Source organism: Phoxinus phoxinus (assembly GCF_949152265.1).
Source record: "Phoxinus phoxinus genome assembly, chromosome: 8".
Classification (NCBI taxonomy): domain Eukaryota; kingdom Metazoa; phylum Chordata; class Actinopteri; order Cypriniformes; family Leuciscidae; genus Phoxinus; species Phoxinus phoxinus.
Genome location: NC_136883.1, coordinates 23,027,522 through 23,049,644, shown reverse-complemented (window position 1 = coordinate 23,049,644; position 22,123 = coordinate 23,027,522). Strand labels below are relative to the sequence as shown.

The 22,123-nt window shown below is 37.0% G+C and overlaps 3 protein-coding genes across 9 annotated transcripts in view; 2 read left to right on the top strand and 1 right to left on the bottom strand.

The window, feature by feature from the left end:
* The first annotated feature begins 285 nt into the window (after positions 1–285).
* On the top strand, positions 286–6,671 carry calub (calumenin b). 3 transcript variants are annotated; one of them, XM_079620532.1, is made up of 7 exons: positions 286–370; positions 1,027–1,256; positions 1,341–1,534; positions 1,837–2,003; positions 4,485–4,545; positions 4,630–4,829; positions 5,502–6,671. In XM_079620532.1, the coding sequence occupies exons 2-7, from the start codon at positions 1,036–1,038 to the stop codon at positions 5,604–5,606; spliced, it is 948 nt and encodes a 315-aa protein (XP_079476658.1). In that variant the 5' UTR covers positions 286–370; positions 1,027–1,035; the 3' UTR covers positions 5,607–6,671. The 3 variants fall into 3 exon arrangements, with proteins under 3 accessions (XP_079476658.1, XP_079476656.1, XP_079476657.1); XM_079620530.1 differs by having other exon boundaries at positions 989–1,256; XM_079620531.1 differs by having other exon boundaries at positions 330–374; positions 989–1,256.
* Positions 6,672–6,941: 270 nt separating this feature from the next.
* LOC307002671 (uncharacterized protein) lies at positions 6,942–16,771 on the bottom strand. Of its 4 annotated transcripts, none has more exons than XM_079620508.1 (16): positions 16,575–16,771; positions 15,097–15,196; positions 14,060–14,268; positions 13,910–13,966; positions 13,718–13,810; positions 13,161–13,247; positions 12,906–13,016; positions 12,659–12,829; positions 12,322–12,412; positions 12,125–12,231; positions 10,251–10,451; positions 9,922–10,053; positions 9,746–9,824; positions 9,383–9,576; positions 8,660–8,680; positions 6,942–8,309 (listed from the first exon to the last, which is right to left on the bottom strand). In XM_079620508.1, the coding sequence occupies exons 2-16, from the start codon at positions 15,188–15,190 to the stop codon at positions 7,140–7,142; spliced, it is 2,817 nt and encodes a 938-aa protein (XP_079476634.1). In that variant the 5' UTR covers positions 15,191–15,196; positions 16,575–16,771; the 3' UTR covers positions 6,942–7,139. The 4 variants fall into 4 exon arrangements, with proteins under 4 accessions (XP_079476634.1, XP_079476636.1, XP_079476637.1 ...); XM_079620510.1 differs by having other exon boundaries at positions 15,104–15,196; positions 16,575–16,707; XM_079620511.1 differs by having other exon boundaries at positions 15,119–15,196; positions 16,575–16,707.
* Positions 16,772–17,938: 1,167 nt separating this feature from the next.
* The window catches only part of kcp (kielin cysteine rich BMP regulator), a 38,405-nt gene continuing 34,220 nt past the window's right edge, over positions 17,939–22,123 (top strand). For both annotated transcript variants that reach the window (XM_079620444.1, XM_079620443.1), the window contains exons 1-2: positions 17,939–18,760; positions 21,196–21,749. In XM_079620444.1, the coding sequence (XP_079476570.1) occupies positions 18,664–18,760; positions 21,196–21,749 (651 nt within the window). In that variant the 5' untranslated portion in view covers positions 17,939–18,663. The remainder of the gene's footprint in view (positions 18,761–21,195; positions 21,750–22,123) is intronic.

The window sequence follows — 22,123 nt, the reverse complement described above, 5'->3', positions numbered from 1 at the left end:
ACTACAGACATATAATAAAAGATTACTTCAAAATGAGAAATATTAACATACAAGATAGCATTCTGAAGAAAGAGGGGGGTAATAATCAAATAAGTAAATAAAATAACGTGCCTTGAGGACGTGGCAATTCTAAACCAATGGCATAATCAGGTTTGGACTGAAGTGGACCAATCGCGAAGTGACTCAGAAGGCGTTTGCTCGGGTGGTCATGAGTGCAATCTACAATCTGATTGGTGCGTTGAGGGAAGGCTGAGCGTTCTGTCCAATCTGATTGGTCGGTTGAACGGGCCATCCAGGGGAAGCGTATCAACTAGTTTGACATCCGGAGTTACTGTGATCAGCCGGGCGGCGTGAAACGCAACAATATTTGGTAGGTAAAGTTGCATCAAACTATAAAACAGTTTATCGAATATGCTCCGCTTTTTCATTGATCTCGTTTTAAAGTGATTTGTATTTGCATGAAGTTTAATGGGGGGAATTTAAAAGATGTTTGCATGTCTAAATATCGGTGACATTAATGAAATGTTACAATGAAATGTTATTAAGAAAAAAATGAGATAATATAATTTATTCGGTAACACTTTGAAACACCATTCAGTGCACTAGCAAAAAAAGTAACTGTGTATTACCCTGATTTTATGTATGTATATATGTGTGTGGCTTTTTAAGTTCCTGTCTCTTATCTTTTCAGTGTGATTTCATACAGAAATACCTGAGCTTGAGATGGTGTGTGTGTGTGTGTGTGTGTGTGTGTGTGTGTGTGTGTGTGTGTGTGTATTATGGGAGTGCCATGTAAATAACAGACTACATGAATATGGTAATCAGTGCCAGGGTGCATTAATGCATATGTACTCCAAAAATAAATATATAGAGAACTTACTCTTTGCTTCTAGGAGCTTCCTGTCACATACAATAAATGTATATAGAGTTAGCATGATAGGAAATTGTTATTTGTAACAATACTGTTTGCATTTATATTCACTTGCAGTCCACTTCGCTTTTTGACCCTGTTAAAAAAAAAAATAGTACGTGAAGATGGACCTGTTGCCGTTCTTGTTGTTCGTCGCCCTCTGCGTTCTTCAGTCCTCCAGCAAACCCATGGAGAAGAAGGACCGTATCCATCATGACGCCCCCCTCAGCAACAAGGAGCACGACGATGAGGAGAACTTCGAGTACGACCATGAGGCTTTTCTCGGACAAGAGGAGGCAAAGACTTTTGACCAGCTCACTCCAGAGGAGAGCAAAGAGAGACTGGGGTAAAAACAGACGCACCACATATCTGTGAGCTCTTCAGAGAAAGTTCTCTGTATCATTCGCTCTCTCTTTCTTTCCGTCTACAGTAAGATCGTAGAAAAGATTGACGAGGATCACGACGGCTTTGTGACTGTTGATGAGATGAAGAGGTGGATCAAACATGCTCAGAAGCGATGGATCTATGACGATGTGGACCGGCAGTGGCAGGCTCATGATCTCAACTCGGATGCTTATGTCTCCTGGGAGGAATACAAGAACGCTACCTATGGTTACATCCTTGGTGTGTATAATGTGTTAATTGATGAATCATATTTCTAAGGTTTTGCTCACGCTGCACATGAGTCTGATTTGGTTTTCCAATCTGATCTTTTGGACCGAGCAGCTATACCCTCATTTTGCAAGTGATGAAATCAAATCCGTTTGTTGTGACTGTGCAGTCAAATCTGACTACAATCTGAGCTCAAAACAACTAAAGGAATTCGAGTCAGACCAAAAAATAAATGTGTACCATGCAGGAAATTTAATGTTTTAACCAGGAATAGCTTGAAATTTCAACTAACATGATTGTCTATGTGTGTTTAGATGAAGCAGATCCTGAGGATGGTTTTAACTACAGACAAATGATGACCAGAGATGAGCGCCGTTTCAAGATGGCTGACCATGATGGTGACATGAGGGCAAATAAAGAAGAGTTCACAGCGTTTCTTCACCCAGAGGAGTTTGACTTCATGAAGGATATTGTAGTGCTGGTACGTTTGGACAGTCACACTTTGCATCTTCCATACCATTGCTGTTATCTTGTTTCTTGGGCTGTCGATGTAACACATTAATTCAGTTAATTAGTTATGGAACAAAATGCATTCAAATTATAAACACATTTAACGCACCTGCCCCAGACCTACGTAGGTCATCATTTCATACAGTTGGTTGGTGATGAACATTATGCAGGGCAAGAATAATTCTATGGAGCCTATAGAAAGCAGTTATAATGCCCCTAAAATTGAAGAAATTGAATGTGCTTTTGTTCTGATGACGACACGTTTGCCTACAAAGATAGCTGAAGCGGACATGCCTGTATGCGCTCACACTAAAACTCACAGCTTTTTTTATTGAGGTGTAAACTTTATATATAGGTTAGCAATTGCGTGCACACAGAAAAATTCAGAAGCATAGAATCTGGTTTTCAACCTCTGCGCCATGAATTTTATAAATAAAACGGCTTCGCTACTGAAAGCTACATTATATTTCTCTGCAATGAGGTGATAACCTTGCTGTTTCTGATTCAAAACACGAGGGTCATCCATGTCACATAGTATAGCGCATAGCGCTCCTCGACAGATTTTGGGAGAGGATTTATGTAAACACAGATATTGTGTCTACTAAACAGGCGGGACAAAAAAAATCGGGTTTGGTCCAAAAGATCAGGGCCCGTATTCTTAAAGATTCTAAGAATCCTCTCAGAAAACTCCTAATTTAGCTTAAAAACGTCTACGTAGGAGTCTTAGCTTTAGAGCGATTCGGGACCGATCTGAGAGCTACTCTTAGTAAGGAAAAGACAAAAACTTTCATCTTAGTGAGGAGGTGGGGCTATGTATGACACATTCTTTTGAAGACTGTGATTGGTTGTTTGTACAAGAAGGGGGAAAAAAGAGCGATTTTAAGTATAGGGTCTACTCACACACACATTATATATATATATGTATATAAATCCTTTTTTTTTTCATGCGGTTAATTTCCTATAAGGTATTTGATTGCCTTAGAATGATAAAAATTGTTCCACTCTTTCCAATTACTCTGATTGCTGTCTATTTAATTGATGATTTGAATGTTGGTTTTAATGTAGCGAACATGGAATAAAAAACAAGGACGAGAAAGCCCAACTGAACAGAGGAACAGCATTCACTGTTAGCCCAGTTAGTTGATGAACACAAGGCCATCCTTAAAGGAAAATGCGGGCCGGATGTCAGAGCACAGGGCAAGAAGCAGACGTGGGAGCTTATAGCGGTTAATAATAAATTATTAATGGTTCATTCCCTTGCTTGTGCGCACCAGGGAAACCTGCTATATTCATATATGCAGTTTTTTGAGACTTCAAGGTGGGAATGTCCAGTGGAAACGAAATGAACTGCGACACAATAAGAGGTTCTGAAAGTGCTGTAATTGTTTGTGTGATCACTCTGCTTACAGAAGGTTGTGACAGACCCAAATCATCGCTGCTGCATTTTCCCAGTTGCCAAATATCTTAATGTAGTGATTACTTTAATTTCTGGCACTATGGCATTTCTGTGCTGTGTCGGAGATGTTAGGGTACCTCTATAAGATCTGTCACAATTTCAAACATGATCCCTGCATGATCTAATCTATAGCGTCTTATTAACTCACTGTCATCCATTGTCTGCAACACATTTCTTCTCCCTGTTTGTCTTTGTCATTTTCTCCTCTGCTAAAGAAACTCTTAAGCCTCTTAAAAGTCCTCGTCCGTACTCCTAACAATTTTGACCTTAGAATTTTGTCACTAGGCAACTCTTTGCATTAAGATTTTTTATGAATACGGGCCCAGATCTGTGCATTAAGACTTGCAGTGTAAACTTACTCATTTAGACATTTACTGCCACCTTATGGCAGTTTAAGTTTATTATTTAGAGTATCAATTCATTAAAAAGACATTTTATAGTTCCACATTAATAAAAAAGCCCATTAAAGGGATAGATCACCCAAAAATGAAAGTTCTGTCATCATTTACCCGTCCTCATGTCGTTTCAGACCTGTATGCCTTTCTTTCTTTTGGGAAACATAAAATAAGATATTTTGAAGAATGTCGGTTACCAGTGACTTGCATGAACCAAAAAACACTTTATGAGATAATCTGATTTGATTAGATCTCTCAAATTATCTTAATTTATGTACCACAGAAGAAAGAAAGTCATACAGGTTTGAAACGAACATGAGGGAGAGTAAATGATGACAATTTTTGGTGAACTATTAATTTAATACCCATTTAAACCCATTAATCTGATGCCATTGTTTATGCAATTGTAAATGCATTCATGAGCTGCAATAAACGGTCTGTAAATATATCTAAATACCAATTCAGATGCAGCTTAAAAAAAAAACATTGCCGTTGTAGCCTAAAAGTTTGTACAATTTAATACTACTTTATTACAATAATGACTTTAAATGATCTTTTGGGTGTAATTTGAAAAAAAAATTGTCTATGTTTTGATCTACAGGAGACCATGGAGGACATTGATAAAAACGGAGATGGTTTCATCGACTTGGATGAATATATTGGTAAGTCGCAAGTGTTTTTTTTAAGTGTGTATTTAAGTTTCCTGTTTCATGTATTGATTTGTCTTGTGCCCTTGTGTATTTCAGGTGATATGTACAGCCAGAATGGAGACCCAACTGAACCAGAATGGGTGAAAACCGAAAGGGAACAGTTTACAGAGTTCAGGGATAAAAACAAAGATGGCCGTATGGATAAAGATGAGACCCGTGACTGGATCTTACCCTCCGATTATGACCATGCAGAGGCTGAGGCCAAACACCTTCTGTATGAGTCTGACGCAGATCAGGTAAAAACATGGTAATTCTCTGTAAGCTTGCATTTGAAGAGGGACCCTTTGCAAAAAGGGTCATAGCCATTACGTATTTAGCTCTCTTGTGTGAAAGTTGTAGTATGCTCTACGCCTTCAAGCATTAAAATCATTATAAAGTTAATTTCTCTCTCTCTCTCTCAAAAAAGTAAGATATTTGCATGAAGTTTAAACGGCTTTTTAATAAATAGTTAAGTCAATAAATACATAAATAGCTTTAGCAAAACGGAACATTCTAGCATTATTTAATCACCCTCATGTCTTTGGAAACCTATGTAATGAAAAGTTTAGCACAGCATCCAAATCTTCTTTTCCATGCAAAGTAGATGGAAAAACAGTTTCTGGGTCAGCCTGCTAAACATCTCCTTTTGTGGTCAATGGAAACTTGCATTGCGTTTAAGGCACCCCTATGGTCTACTACTGTTTGAGCTCCAGAAATGATGCATTTTTGTATGAATTAATTTGATTTCATTAATAAGCCATAATTCTATTCTTCAGGGGTGATAAAAGCAAATAAAAATTAATTATGTGATGTGATAACTGCTGAAACTCATATATGTTGATGATATGATTGTCTAGCCTGTTTCTATGGGGTTTTTTTTATTTAATTTTTTTAACGCTGCTTCAATAACTGCTTTTTTTTCATGATAGGATGGACATCTCACGAAGCAGGAAATTGTGGATAAGTATGACCTATTTGTCGGGAGCCAAGTAACAGATTTTGGAGAAGCTCTGGTCCGACATGATGAATTTTAATTTTGAAAAACTTATACTTGAGAAATGCAAAAAGAACAATAATTTATTTTATGATTTCATTACTGTGTTTACAAAACATTTCAGTTTTTTTTACGCTGACTCGATCAAATCCAATTGTTTTGCCTTTTTTTCGTGAACATGTCTTTCGTAGCTTAACACTCATCGGCGTTGGATTCTGATGCGATTTAAAATGCTCTGATGAAGTAATATTCAGGTCAGCTCGTGAAGCTTGTCAAAGTGATGTGTGGAGGTTTGCCTAATGGTTTATAATGCACTAAAAGCACCCATATAATGCAGCATAATGGCATTTGTGTAACCCAACACAGCATAGAGCACTTTTTTCAAGTGGATATATTGCACATAATATGAATCTTTTAAAAAATAAAAAACCAATACCATTATGTACACTACTTCTCTAAATAATACCAAATGTCTTACAACCACTACATGTACATGTTATCTTCATTTAGCAAGAGAATATATGATATTGCATAGTAATAGATCATAGTTAGAATTTTGTGTCATTTCATTGTCTTTGGATCAAAACAGACCTAAACCAGAGTTCAGGATTTGTTTATTTCTTGAGCCTGCAGGAACACGGGATGTCGTGGCAGATCTATGATCCGTTTTATTGTTCTTTCATACTCAAAGGACAGTAAGTGCAAGGAGAGAAACTATCAACTAATCTGGGGCTCTTTTAAGAATAAAACCCCTGCTCAAAGGACCATTGAACACCAAAATCTGACCCGTCAGTAAGACCTTTATGAAGTGTTATTACTGTCATTAATGGACTGAACCTACAAACTAAAGCTGTTTTTTCCTCAAGTGCCTTTTTCTGTCTCCCTTAGCCTTCAAACTGCTTTGTTATTATGCAAGGCTTTGTTTTCTTACCTTTTTTTCCTCGTGCAATTCATACATGACTGAAAATGACCTCCTCACTTAATGTTAGTATATAGTTTGTGTATATATGTCTATAATTGAATGTGAACAATATGCTGTGGTCAGGTATTGTAAATACTGTCTTATAGCTGAGAGTGTTTTCTCAATAAAATTGATCAAAACGAATCACGTTTTTAATTGTTTCCATTTGTGGGGTTTCCAGGTGAATGCTAGTTTATGGAGATACTCATCTTATCCATTAGGGGGTGATCCTGGTCATTTGTACTTAATTGACTTCTTTTGAGCCCATCATTAAAAAAAAAAAAAATGTTTTTCCATTACTTTGATGTTATGAAATATTACTATAATGAACGAGTTCCAGGTAATTTTAATTTTGGCTGATGAACCATCTACGCTAGCCTGGATACATCTACACCACAGATAATCTCATTGTTTGTCATGAATAGATTTTATTTGAGTTGGTACGTTGCAATGCAAAGTGCAATTTCAATACAAAGGAAGCATGTCTATGCAATGTTGTACATACTATAGGAAAACAGGATGTTCCCATTGTGCAAAGGCTCATTTGGTGCTCAAGCTCAATATTGTAATTTCAAACAAGTGTTGTAGAGCATTTTTAGCTTTCATCAATCTTCATCTCCCATCATTACTTTCATCTGTGTCGAGTTGTTCATTGAAACATTCTATCTGCACGTCATCGGGATCATGAACATAGTTGAGATGTTGACCACTTGTATCTAGATTAGACACAGACCCCCCTTCAACGCTACTGTCATCTAAATTTGTTGCAATGTCTTCGTTAACATAATACATGTTTGAGCTTGCTGTGCTGTTCGTCTCTGCTGCCAGACATTGTTCTGATCCATTGTATTGACTTGAATCGAGCGTTAATGTGCTTAGATGTGTTTGTAAGTCAGTGTTTAAGAATTGTTGTGTAGCAGTGTCCTGGTTACTTACATCCTGAAACTTTTGCACAGAACTTTCAACGGCCGAAACCCGAGGATCTATATTAAGATCACCAGATTTTCTGATTCCATCTGATTTAAACTTTTCCGAATATTTGACGGAGGGTTTGTTGGCCTCTGAAACTTTAGGGTTCATGATATATGGCTCTCCTTTAAAAATGGAGAATTCTGCTTGTGTAGTAGCATCTTCTGGTGCTGAGTTTTGTGTACAATCTCTTTCTTGACTTTCAGTCGAGTTTGTTTGTATTCTGTCCAGGTCAGACTTGAATCTGTGCCTTAATTCCAGTGGATTTGGATGAATTATTGCTTCGAAGTCATCTGTATGGCCAGTATTAGGCATCTCGTAGTCTCGGTTTACTTCTTTGAAGTGTGTATTGAGCATTTCTGACTCAGTTATGTCTTCAAAATATGAAGTGGTTCTTTTTGATTGTATTTTAAATTCTTCTGTGATATAGTTGTCATCTAATTCACAATCCATATTAATTTCTTCTAAATCAGTACAGACTTCCGCCTCAGTTCTGAACGTAGTCTCCATATATCCTTCACCCTCTTCATCACATTCCCGAACCACAATGTAGTCACGAAATGTCACCGTTTTATTGTTAAACCTATTCACAGGCCTTCCGTTGGGCCGCAGTGCCAGATAATTGCGTCTTGGTTCCCTGTTAAAGGTAATTGATGGCAAGTACACAGATGATGATGGTGGTGGTTCCTCTATTTTGGTGTAGATGCCCTGTTTGCCGTAGAAAGGTGAGGTCGAGTAGTCGTACTCGCTGAATGCCTCGTTGTGATATGAGAACGTTTCCTCCACCAAGGGCATCGGGCGGCTGTGTTTCACCTGTCACAGAAAAACTGTATTAACAATTGTTTCTCTGAAAACACATTTCTAATGTTTAAAAGCACAAATGCACAAGAGTTACTATGGGAAATTTGAAGGTGCACTGAGTAATATTGTCCTTATTTATATTATAATAGTTTAAAATGATCTACACTACACAGTAGTGTACACTTATCTACACTTTGATTTTATAACTGACTGAACTGCTTTTTAACACCAGTACACCAGTAACAAAGGGGCTTGTCAATACTCTTTAAGAAACCATTGTATTTCCACTTTCATCTCTTTATGAAATGAAAAACACTGTACAATGAGGTTCACTACGGGGGAATAAAGTGACATTAACTCACCATCTGGAACCATCTCAGACTCTAGACATGAAATATTAGGAAATACAAAAAGTTTCACTTTGAGACTTGTTTAATAAATGTACAAAGAAATATTCCATTTGTTTATTATCAAGGTATGCCACTCAAAAGTTTGGGGTAAGTAAGACATTTTCATAAATGTACAAAGAAATCTTGAAATATTCCATTTGTTTATTGCCACTCAAAAGTTTGGGCTAAGCAAGACATTATTTTTTTAAATAAATTACTACTTTTAAGTGTCAAAAGTATAACAGTGAAGACATAATATTACAGAAGATTTCAATTTCAAATAAATGCTGGGGTTTTTAAAACACACAAAAACATGTTCCTTGAGCACTAAATCATCATATTAGAATGATTTCTGAAGGATCATGTGACACTGAAGACTGGAATAATGATGCTGAAAATTCAGCTTTGCATCAAAGGAATAAATTACATTTTAAAATGCATTAAAAATAAAAAGCAGACATTTAATATTGTAATAATATTTTGCAATATTTCTAGTTTTTCTTTTAAAAGCTTACTCTGACCCCAGATTTTTGAACGGTAGCGTAAGAAGTTGGAAGTAAAAGTACTTACACTGCTCTGTTTTTTATGTATTATGTATAATATGTTTGGAACAAATGGACATTTTCACCACATATGCAAAGTTTAACATGTCCTTTGTCCATGTTGTGCAAGTTGCATGAATAGATTTAGTCTTACCACATTAGGGTCACTACTGTCAGCCACATTGGTCCGGATGGCATGATCCCGCTTCTCTCTGCTCATCCGAATGCAGCGCACCAGTGTAAATAAGGCAATGGCCAGCAGGATCAGACACACCCCTGCCACGCCCTCTGCCCTGCCCACTGTCTCACTGCTATACAGATGCCCCGCCCCCAAAGGACCCTGTGGAACTTATATAATGCATTTACTATTTATTATTTAATAAATAAATTAGTTTTGCACAGACAAACCTCACCCACTTTTAGTTTGCTCACAATTTATGTAACCTAAGGATCTTTATTTCATATATATTCTCGATTAAGATAAGAATCCAGAGTTTTCTAGAAGATGTTCTACTACCTGGTTGGCCTTTCTGAAGAACTTCCACATGTAATGCAGCTTTAACAGTGTCTCCTGATTCCAGGTCAGTGGCCAGAACCTGCAACACAGTTGCCAATTGTCATTTTCTAGAATAAGTAGTAGTAGAATAATGTTCATATTTTGCTTATTAATGTAGTCTACTGTAGATGTCATACCTCTAGGAAGTATTTGTGGCTGGGGTGTAGTCGGTTGGTTTTAGCAATGAGCAGTCCCTCTTGTGTAATGTAAAAAAGCCGAGAGCTGCTGTGTTGAGAGTTTAGAGAATACTGCAGTCTGGAATTGAAGCCCTTTAACCCACAAACATAAAGCAAACTCAGTTTCTTAGGCTTGAACAGGAACATGAACCCATATTTCATGCAATTAATGTCAAGCCAGGGCCTTTGTGATGTTGAAATTTGGATGTTGACTCTGGGGTGTTACAGCTGTGTGGTTGTAAGGATTGTATGTGGTCTTGTAAGTGTTGTGATCTTGTTGAGTCACGTACATCGGAGAAGTCTTGATCCGTGGCCTCCAGGATAAGTAATTTGTTGCCATATGTCATGACAAGTGAGGCAGGACTTGTGCTCTCACTGACAAAGCCACGGTACGCTGAACGGTTGAACTGGGGCGGAAACTTGTTTTCTGCAAGAACCCTCACCAGAACCGTGGCTACTGCATACTTCAGAGGGTCATCCGTCTGAGCTGCCTGAGCAGAAACATCGCAATGCTTTCAAAATGTATTTGATACACTGCCGATTTTTGAGGTTTTCCCACTTAGAAAGCATGTAGAAGTCTGTAATTTTTATCATAGGTCTTCAACTGTGAGAGACGGAATCTAAACCAATAATCCAGAAAATCACATTGTATGATTTTTAAGTAATTAATTTGCATTTTATTTCATCCAAATATTTGAACCTAATATTTGGTACCGAAACCTTTGTTTGCAATTACAGAGATCATAGGTTTCCTGTAGTTCTTGACCAGGTTTGCACACACTGCAGCAGGGATTTTGGCCCACTCCTCCATACAGACCTTCTCCAGATCCTTCAGGTTTCGGGGCTATCGCTGGGAAAAATGGACTTTCAGCTCCCTCCAAAAATGTTCTATTGGGTTCAGGTCTGGAGACTGGCTAGGCCACTCCAGGACCTTGAGATGCTTCTTACGGAGCCACTCCTCAGTTGCCCTGGCTGTGTGTTTCGGGTCGTTGTCATGCTGGAAGACCCAGCTACGACCCATCTTCAATGCTCTTACTGAGGGAAGGAGGTTGTTGGCCAAGATCTCGCGATACATGGCCCCATCCATCCTCCCCTCTATACGGTGCAGTCGTCCTGTCCCCTTTTCAGAAAAACATCCCCAAAGAATGATGTTTCCACCTCCATGCTTCATGGTTGTGATGGTGATCTTCGGGTTGTACTCATCCTTCTTCTTCCTCCAAACAAGGCGAGTGGAGTTTAGACCAAAAAGCTCTATTTTTGTCTCATCAGACCACATGACCTTCTCCCATTCCTCCTCTGGATCATCCAGATGGTCATTGGCAAACTTCAGAAGGGCCTGGACATGCGCTGGCTTGAGCAGGGGGACCTTGTGTGCGCTGCAGGATTTTAATCCATGACGGCGTAGTGTGTTACTAATGGTTTTCTTTGAGACTGTGGTCCCAGCTCTCTTCAGGTCATTGATCAGGTCCAGCCGTGTAGTTCTGGGCTGATCCCTCACCTTCCTCATGATCATTGATGCCCCACGAGGTGAGATCTTGCATGGTGCCCCAGACCGAGGGAGATTGACCGTCATCTTGAACTTCCTCCATTTTCTAATAATTGCGCCAACAGTTGTTGCCTTCTCACCAAACTGCTTGCCTATTGTCCTGTAGCCCATCCCAGCCTTGTGCAGGTCTACAATTTTATTCCTGATGTCCTTACACAGCTCTCTGGTCTTGGCTATTGTGGAGAGGTTTGAGTCTGTTTGACTGAGTGTGTGGACAGGTGTCTTTTATACAGGTAACGGGTTCAAACAGGTGCAGTTAATACAGGTAATGAGTGGAGAACAGGAGGGCTTCTTAAAGAAAAACACAGGTCTGTGAGAGCCGGAATTCTTACTGGTTGGTAGGTGATCAAATACTTATGTCATGCAATAAAATCAGTGTGATTTTCTGGATTTTTGTTTTAGATTCCGTCTCTCACAGTTGAAGACCTATGATAAAAATTACAGACCTCTACATGCTTTGTAAGTAGGAAAACGTGCAAAATCGGCAGTGTTCTCCCCACTGTATATACAGTATATATATATATATATATATTCAAAAATCAATCATATTATGTAAAAATATAAACAATATATATATTTTACTTTTTACATTTTTTTATTCTTCACTTTCAGACGCACCATAACACGCAGTCTCAGTGTCGGGATCAGCAGTCTGTTCTCCACACGTCTGGTTAACTTCACTTCTCCAGAACTACTGTCAATGACAAATCTGCCATTATCTGCCCCTGTATTAAACCACACAAACACACGCATTTATTTAAAAAAAAAATTATTCCCAGGAGTTTAGATTAGGTTCAATGGCAGAGGATAATCACCTGACAGGATGGAGTACTTTACTGGCGTTCTGAGACCCTCATCGCCATCCAAAGCTTGAATCGGACCCGGACAGAAATCCAAGACAATATCCTGAGTGATAATTAATCAGACGATAGAAGGAATCATCCTTTTTTTTTTACTATTACTGTGATCAAATTATTGCATTGTTGAGCATAATAGACTTTTAAAAAAGGTTTTACCAACCTCAAACTTTTGAATTGTAATAGGTTATAGTTCAGACATTGAGATGTTTTGTATTGTAGCTAAAAGTTGTCAAATGAATAAGCCTCATGTTTATACCATTTTTTTTATTGTTTATTTGATTAATTCACATACCTGCTCGTTCTCTGTGATGTTGGCGGTGTACAGGGGGTTGGCACATATGCGTTTGCCGTGATTGGCTAAGAGAAGAGTGCATGGCTGGAATTGTGGGTATTGGTCATCCCCATCTGTCACATTGATGATTACTGTTGCTGTTGTGTTGTAGTGCTCATTTGTGTTAGTCTCCTAAAACCACATGAACATATGAGTTAAAAAAAAAGCCCCATCTTTACCAAACAAGTATTTTCTGTGTGTACTTTACCACTGCAGAAATAGTCAGTCGGAGCTGAGTTTTGATCTCGTAGTCCAATGTCTTGTTGAGAATCACTTTGCCACTGTTGGGCAAGTCCACTCGAAAATACCAGGCATCTGGCTGGAAATATATGATCAAATTTTCACAGATGATTATCAAGTAGCCAATTTGATTCATCACCAACCAAATTAGACTAAAGTATAGGACTAGCAGAAGATTTCTACTGTGGGTTTGTAGATCTGAAGAGGCGTTTGGTTCACCTACTGATGTTTCATCAATGATGTATGTGAGCGTGTCTCCATCAGCATCTGTGGCCTGGACTGTAAACGCTACAGAGTTCACCGCTGTCAACTGAACACACACACATCAAACAAGAACATCTCACGAATGGAGTGTATATATACACATATACAAAATATATAGACAAAAGTTTGGGCTCGGTAAGAAGAAAAAAGTCTCTTATGCTCACCAAGGCAGCATTTATTTGATTAAAAATACAGCAAAAAACACAATAAAGTCAAAATTATACTTCAGTGTCACTTGATCCTTTTGAAATCATGCTGATTTGCTCTTATTATTATTATCATCATCAATGTTGAAAACAGTTGTGCTGCTTAATATTTTCGTGGAAACTGATACTTTTTTCAGGATTCTTTGATTAAATGAAATTAAAATTCTTTACTGTCCCTTTTGATCAATTAAATGCATACCTGCTGAATAATAATAATAAAAAAATCTTACTGAGGCCAAACTTTTGAACGGTAGTGTATGTCAACGCATGAAAGAAAACGTGTTGTTTTGGTTATTTTTGTGTCTTTTACCTCGCTGAGCTGCAGAGGTCGTATGGAGCTTTGCAGGAATTCAGGTCTGTTGTCATTCTCGTTCAGAACCTCAACCATGATCCTGTGTTCAGCCTGATAACAACATTTGACTTTTATTTGACGTGTAAATTATATAGCTGAATCAAATTTTTTAAGAGGATCCTGCTGTAAGTCACAGATAATTGAACTTACCTGTAGGGTTTTATGTTTGTAACACCTTACAGTTGCTGTTAAAATGGAGCCGTGTATCTGTAATGTCATCATAGTCGGATGATATTATTTAAACAAGAAAGAAGATGATAGTGTAATTGAATGCATTTGTTGATCTTTTTTTAATGTTACCTCACGGTCAATAATTCTAGTTGACGTCGAGTTCAGTCTGACAGTTCTTCCCTCCAGATAAAACCAACCAGCATCTTTTCCAGAAACCTTTAAGTGCATGTGATTGGCTGATGGGTGTGCAGTGAATCCAAGGTTGGCAATAAATGTTCCCATCAGGCTGTTTTCTTTGACTGTGGCAAACACGTCATGACCACCGTCACATTCACTGGCTGACAAAACAACAACAAAAAACATAACATTGATTCGAACAACATTTTCCTTATATTTCTAATTGCAGTCTGCTCTAATGTAAAGTTTTGGTTGTTTTTCATGTCTGGGTGATAGTAAATTAATGGTAAATAAGTCCATTAGTTTGTCAACTTCTTGTCAGGTCAAGTACCCTTTATTTACAGCACTTTCTAAAAATAAAGATTGTTTCAAAGCAGCTTTAAAGTGATAAACAGGAAAATAATGACCAATGATGCAAATAGAATTCAATTCCGCTGTAAATTAGCCTAAAAAAGACAATCGAGTTATTATTCAGTTGAAGTCAGTTCAGTGTTGATTAAATTCAGTTCAATAACTGTCGAAATTTGTCCATTATGAGGTGGAATCAGCTATATAGCAGCTACAGAAAACAGCATCATCCAACTCAATTCAGTTCAAGGTGTGTACTAGTGGTGGAGTCAGCTCAATAATATTACAAAATATTAAGTTAAAACTTCTGACAATTCTTAGAATTGTTTGATGGATTAAGCCTTCAGCACAGGCCTGATGGATTATCCTGACTGGATTGTTGCCAGTTGCCAGTGATTTGTTCTTAATTTTTCATGGCACACAGATTAAAATTCCATCATATCTGCTCAAAAACAGTCAAAATTCCTTGTGTTCGCCTGCTGTAGTCAATATTTAGCATGTTGTTGTATGTGAAGTCGTTTGAAGTTGTGTGGACTGTGTGTGTGTGTGTGTGTGTGTGTGTGTGTGTGTGTGTGTGTGTGTGTGTGTGTGTGTGTGTGTGTGTGTTTTTCCATGTGATTTGTCTCTGTTTGTGTTTATACCAATTACAGAATGCCGGCTGACCACTGAATAAAGGTGGCAGAATATTAGAATCTTCCACAGTGGCTGTTGGATGAAGATCAACCTCAAAAACATTTCTCACTGTGGGGATAAAAAAAACAATTATGTTAAAATGACTTTTTGTTATTATATTTACTGTCTGTTAAAGTGTAGAACATTACTGAAAGCTCTAAAATTCATTATCATGCAATTGTTTGTATAGTACATTATTACTATACCATCATAATACAGCTCATTATAAATTGGCAGCTCATTATAAGAAGGAAAACAGATGCTGGTTGAATGTATCTAAAAAGGCTGGAAATGTATTATTGCATTCTTGTTTAGGAAATCCAGCATGGAGTAACATGACCTGTAAATGTATGACCTAAGTAAGAAAGACTTTCAGCAAACAGCCCTGCTCTAGTTTAAGACTTATAAATCTCCTAAAGAGGTTTTCAGCAGACAGTTAAGCCTTCTTACGTGCAAACACCCAAACACACTCTTGCTTACACACGTATTCGACCTGTGTTAAACAATTTCCATTCAAGTAATCAAGAACACATTTAATTATGCTGTACATTATTCAATACAACGTCCCAGACAAGTAAAGTCTAATGCTTAAATTTTAATATGTAGTACAATTGGGCCTATGATATAATTAAGCAATAATAGGAAAGGGTGTTGATAGTACAGCATTTTTTTAAAACATTGTTTTATGTGAAATCCTTTTGGTAGACGATTTTTTTATGTTTATATTATTTGAAATAGATTTATTAGTATTATTACAATTATGAAAACAAAACATTGACTGCTATTTAACAACTATATTGATTCTTTATTCATTTAGCTTAGTTGAAATAAATAGATATGAATGAATACATTAACTCTGCAAACTTATATGCAGCATTTGACTTACTTTGAAACTTTAGTTGTTTTTAGCAACAAAAGATAATTAAAAGTGAAATCAATTTAGTCATATGTTCATTATACATATTTATTACTATTATTATTGTAATTCTGTAATGTCCATTGTGGAATTTTGTATTGTTTTATGTGACCGTATATGGTTAGGGGTTGAGGATTTATAGGTAGCCTAATAATTGTGAATGAACATACTGCCACGAAAGAAAAAAATCGGACTTTCTCAAACAATAAGGTTATTTCATCATCATCATTGGAGTTCGACGAAGTAGTCTCCACCATTTTGTTAATGTGAAGACAAACAATCATGCTATGATACGAGTGGTAAACATGCATATCATCTAAAGAGGTTTGGTTTGCCTCCAGTTATACAAGACTAGTACACAAATTGATGGAGCATCTCTCTCTCTCTCTCTCTCTCTCTCTCTCTCTCTCTCTCTCTCTCTCTCTCTCTCTCTCTCTTATACAGAAGAAAAGACACGCCAAAAATAGACCACAGGGCTGTTTGGGTATATTGTAGTATTGGAGAATAAGAAAAGATAGCTTGTTAACCTACCTGTCCCATCTAACTGTTCTTTAGGTCCAGATGTCCAGATATTCTCTCCAAAGTTACGTTATTACCATCCTTTATTTGGATCATGTGAGTGTATAATTGTGTGTGACTTGCATGTAAGAGTCCACCTCATGTCAGTGTTTGGAGCAGTTGGAGAGCAGTGGATAAGTCCGAGGTTTAGTGTTCAAACTCACTGGATCGGAGCCAACGGAAAGGTAAGAGGTCAAGTCAAATGCCACAGCTAGGTCTAATCATCGTCATAGGTCTAACCAATGGCAACGCTTCTCTCCTGGCCAATGAAATAACAGTATCCTATACATACATGATAACCTCTGACCAAAACCACATCACAACCAATATATAGAGATAGATAGTGTATATAATCAAACAAAAACAGTGGGCTACAAAAGTCTGAGACCACTCTGAAAATTTGGGATACAAAATCTGGAAATTAACAGAAACCAAGAAGATTTTTTTTATTTATTTTATTTGCTGCCCAATTTTTTTAATCTATAATCAAATAATCAATTAAATTTGAAATTCATCTTCATTTTTCAATTAAACTTTTACTCAATTTGTTATGTTTATAATTTGGTAAACAAAACTTCAAAACTTTTCTCTATGGTCTTTTAATTGTTTATGTAGTAGGTAGGGATAGATAGATAGATAGATAGATAGATAGATAGATAGATAGATAGATAGATAGATAGATAGATAGATAGATAGATAGATAGATAGATAGATAGATAGATAGATAGATAGATAGATAGATAGATAGATAGATAGATAGATAGATAGATAGATAGATAGATAGATAGATAGATAGATAGATAGATAGATAGATAGATTTTAGTTTCTGTATGTCACATTCAAAGCAAAAATGTTACGAGATGTTTTCTCCTGATGATCCTGATGGTAAAGTGTAACAGCATGTGTCTTGTGTGGTAATCTAGGCTATTCCTGTCTCATCCTAGTGTACTTTATATGCTTTAACAAACACTGACAGAGGAGCGCACACACACATACACACTGTAATTAAGACAGATAGAGATTAGGAGGCTGAAATAGTGTCCTCGCTTTAACCAATAAGAAATCAGAAACAGGTTATCTGAGTGTTCTTTTACACATGATGAAACTAAAGGCTGGAATACACTACACACGACTTTTAGAGCAAAAGTCGTGCAGTGTATTCCAGCCTTAATTCAGATTTACACACACAAACACCTAATCACCATGTTTTAAAATTTGTATTTATTTATTTATTAGGGGTTAAATTGAGGATGGGAAAGATAAAAAAATAAAATAAAGTGTAAGTAACGTACCAATCAACTCATACACTCAAGATTGCTCAAGACAATGTACCTATAATATTACTTTTTGTCCATTACTACCACGATATAGCCAGTGTAAGGGTATAACGTCTCATTAATTTATTAGTTCAAATTCAGAAAACCCCATTTATTTATTTTTTATTGCCTTTATGATATCATATATTTCCATAATTCACATTTCATATTTACTCATTTTTGAATGCACGTGATCTGTTGAGCATAATGTTTGTATAATTTATTATCGTGCATTATGTGTTAATGAAACTGCTTTGTGTTCTTGAGGACTTCAAGCGCTCGAGCAGTCCGGAAATCCGGAAATGTTCAAATGAAAGTCTGCAGATTTTCTCCATTGGCTGCAGAGGAGGAGGATCAGGGTTAGAGGAGCAGAGTCTCCTGCGGCTGTCACATTTACAGCCTTTATTTCAATCGCGGAGGAGGGAAAACAACGAAGCTTTTCCTTGTTTTGTTTGGAAGCGACAGGAAAGCAGCTAAACCCCCCAGCTAAACAGCCGAAAACAAGTCCAGATGTTTCAAGTCTGAGGGTCGCTGTCATACGAAACCATACAAGAGGACTCATCAAGCTCTTCATCCGACATCTCGCCTCATATATGTATATAGCCTATATATATTTTTGGAGGGGGGGAACGTGTAATATATTTAGATATTTATACTATTTTTTTCCTACTCTTGAGTAAGGAAAACGGTATTTTTTTCTTCTGGCGACTTTGTGAGAACTAAACTAACTCATCTGACTGGTGAGAATGGGGCTGAAGTCTGTAGCTGGAGATCTTGTCTGGAGTTTGTTTTTCCTCTGGAATGTTTGTGACTGTGTTCAAACTCATCAGGACGCGAATACCGGTGAGAGCAGCTGTCAATCAAACACATGTTACATTGTTTCATTGATCTGTGCCGCAGCTGTAGGCTATGGTATCACTGATGCGCTGGAGTTGAGGAACCAGTGATGGATGAGTGAGTTGTGTCTTTGACATGTCCAGGCTATAATCCAGTGCAGGACATGCCTACAGAAAGACAATAAAATAATAATTATATTTGCAGTTTTATGACCTCAGGTTAATCTAGACTACATGGAATATTTATACTTTTAGAAATTAATTACATGTCACCACAGGACTGTTTAAGTGAACTGCAGAAAAGTTTAATAAAAGTTATTATAAAAATGTATTAAAAAAGTGAAAAACAGGAAAGATTAATGTAATGCATTAACAGGCGTTGGAGCACCTATATAAATCATTTATAAAAATGACTGTTAAAGATAGCCTATGCATAAATTCATAACTAAAACATACCATGTTGAATAAGTGAATAAAAACATGATTTTGTATCTTTTTGAAAATGTGTTACCTCTTGGGAACATCTCCAAAATATCTATTTTCCCTATAGCTATACATTGACTTATAATGAATATAAAAAAAAATGTTTTGCATTAGAACAATAACTTAAAAAGTTGCAAAATGTCTTAACTATTAACTTTATGACTATTACAGACTAACACTAGACCTAAATGAAAACATTATGCAATAAGATAAAAGCTATTTTGACTTTGAGAATGTCCCCAAATAGATTTTGATTCTGATTTTAAATGTAGCTGTCTTCAGCCGACCGTATTGTTCTCAAACCATAGCTTCTAAAAACAAACTTCTCTCACTTCTCTCTCTGTTGACTGTTATCGCTGTCTCTGTTAGCCTCTTTATCTAACGGTTTGTGATTTCTGCCCAGTGCAGGTATGTTTCTGCTTGCCTTCTGAGATATATATATTTTTTTAAATATATATTTTTCCTTGTCTCTCTGTTTCTGTCTGGCTTTTTAAGTTCCTGTCTCTTATCTTTTCAGTGTGATTTCATACAGAAATACCTGAGCTTGAGATGGTGTGTGTGTGTGTGTGTGTGTGTGTGTGTGTGTGTGTGTGTGTGTGTGTGTGTGTGTGTGTGTGTGTGTGTGTGTGTGTGTGTGTAGCTGCTTTGTCCTCAGGGAAGTTAGGAACAGTAAAGATCTGACAAGGAAAAGGAAGTCATTAAGAGCATTTTCCTCACTTGCCATCATTGCTCCGCAGGGTTTTTTCCTCTACATCTCACTATTTGTTTTGATTTTGATTTATTTATAATTTTTATGATACATTCAGGGTGCAAAGAAAATAAGTTAACAAATGAATAAAGAAATAAATAAACAGGTATAAATTGGTAATAATAATGATAATAACACAAAACAACAAGACCACAAAAAATAAAAGATGACAACAAATAAAAAGTAGCAAAATAGATATACAGTCTCATCAGCAGCTAACAATGGTAAACTGAGAAATAAGACAGTAAGTGCACTTAAAACTGAATTCTAAGTATCAATGTAAAGCTGAATGAAAAGGGTTAATCAGACAAATTAAGAGATTGCAGAGTTTGTATACTAAGAAGGGCTTCCAAATTTAAGAGAATGATGTAATGGGTCGGTGAAGAGAAAATACTTTTTTCCCCTCAAGTTTGATGAAATGCAAGGTGTCTTTAATCCACCTAGCGTGTGATGGGGGATGGGAGCAAAGTTTGTTGTCTGGCCAGCAACCGTGAGAAAAGCAATAAAACCAGCAAAATACATCTCACTATTTATTTACATATTTAGAAACTGTCAAAATCTTTTCATATTCTGCTGTTTCATCTGTATGATGCAGATACACAAAAATGTGGAATAATTTAGATTTTTCTCTCTTATGCTCATCAAGACTGCATTTGTTTTAAAAACAGTCATTTTAAATATTTTAACATATTTTAAAATGTAATTTATTAGAACGCTTGCCTTATAATATTTATTATACAGGACTCTTCTAAAAGATCATATGACACTGAAGACTAAAGAAAATAATTACATTTTAAAAATATTAAAATGGAAAACAGTTATTTTTAATTAAAATAATATTTTACAATATCACAGTTTTTTTATTGTATTTTTAATCAAACAAATGCAGCCTTGGTAAGCATAAATAAAATGTGATCTTATTAATCTTAAAAATAATCTTTAAAAAGTATTCAAAATGTTTGACTGGTAGTAAATAAAACAAATGAGATATTTGAACCGGTCAGGACTGTTAGAACAAGAACACCCTTACGAAAGTACTATGTAGGTACCATGGTGCAGTTATGGTACTTACGGTATCATATACTGTAGTAATACCACGGTACCTTGATATACATGGTTCTGAATGATTACTTGTCATGAAGCATGTGGCTTTTTAATGTCATCATCATAATGCTGACGCCATTATTCATGTCATTATTTTCCTCTATTAGTAATCAACCTCTTGAAGGCTCTAAACGTCACTCACTCTCACCGGGTGGCGTCCAAGGCCAAAAGTCGTGACCCAGAGATGCCAGCCTGGCGTTTCCGTTCCGGCACGCCTCATCTCACGCTACCCAAGGACTTTTCCGACTACCTCTTTAGCACCTCACAGGGCGTCCTGGGTTTGCACCTGGTGGGCCGGCAAACCAGAGGCTCGGAGGCCACTCTCATCTCCCTCACCTCCCCTGCCCAGCGGCAGCATGACGGACGCCCCCTGCTGGAGCTGGTCTCCAACACCCGAGCAGACTGGCTGCAGCTGGAGGTCAGGTCAGCGGACGGCCTGCGGACAGAGGTGATCAAGCTGCCAGGCGGGAGTCCCTTCACAGTTGGTTGGGTGAGGATGGCTCTGAGTGTGGAGCCCAGACAGGTGGCGCTGTTTGTGGAATGCGAGGAGGCCGTGGTGCTCAAACGGAAAGAAGGTGGACGAATCCTGACTCTAGACTTCCCACAGGATCTGAAGGTCACGTTCTCCAGCACTGCAGGAAATAAGGCCAGCAAGTTCAGCGTAAGTTTATTGACACAAACACTTACAAACATGTTTCCTACATGGTAGTGTGCCTAAAAAAGGGGTTGGTCTAGTGCTGTCAAATTGATTAATTGCGATTAATCGCATCTAACAAAAAAGTTAGTAAATATAAGTTGTAAATATATCTATTTACAATACAGTATATGTATTTATATATATATATATACAGTGCGTAACAAATTTATTAGACCATTTGTTGTAATACAGAGAAAATATGTCAAAAACTTGTTTAAAACTAAAAAAAGTGATTGTCATTTATTAGGCAAATAACAAACTGAATAGTCTTTATTCACACATAATAACAAAAAAACATAATATTTAGTTCTTTATAATATTTAATATTTAGGTATTGA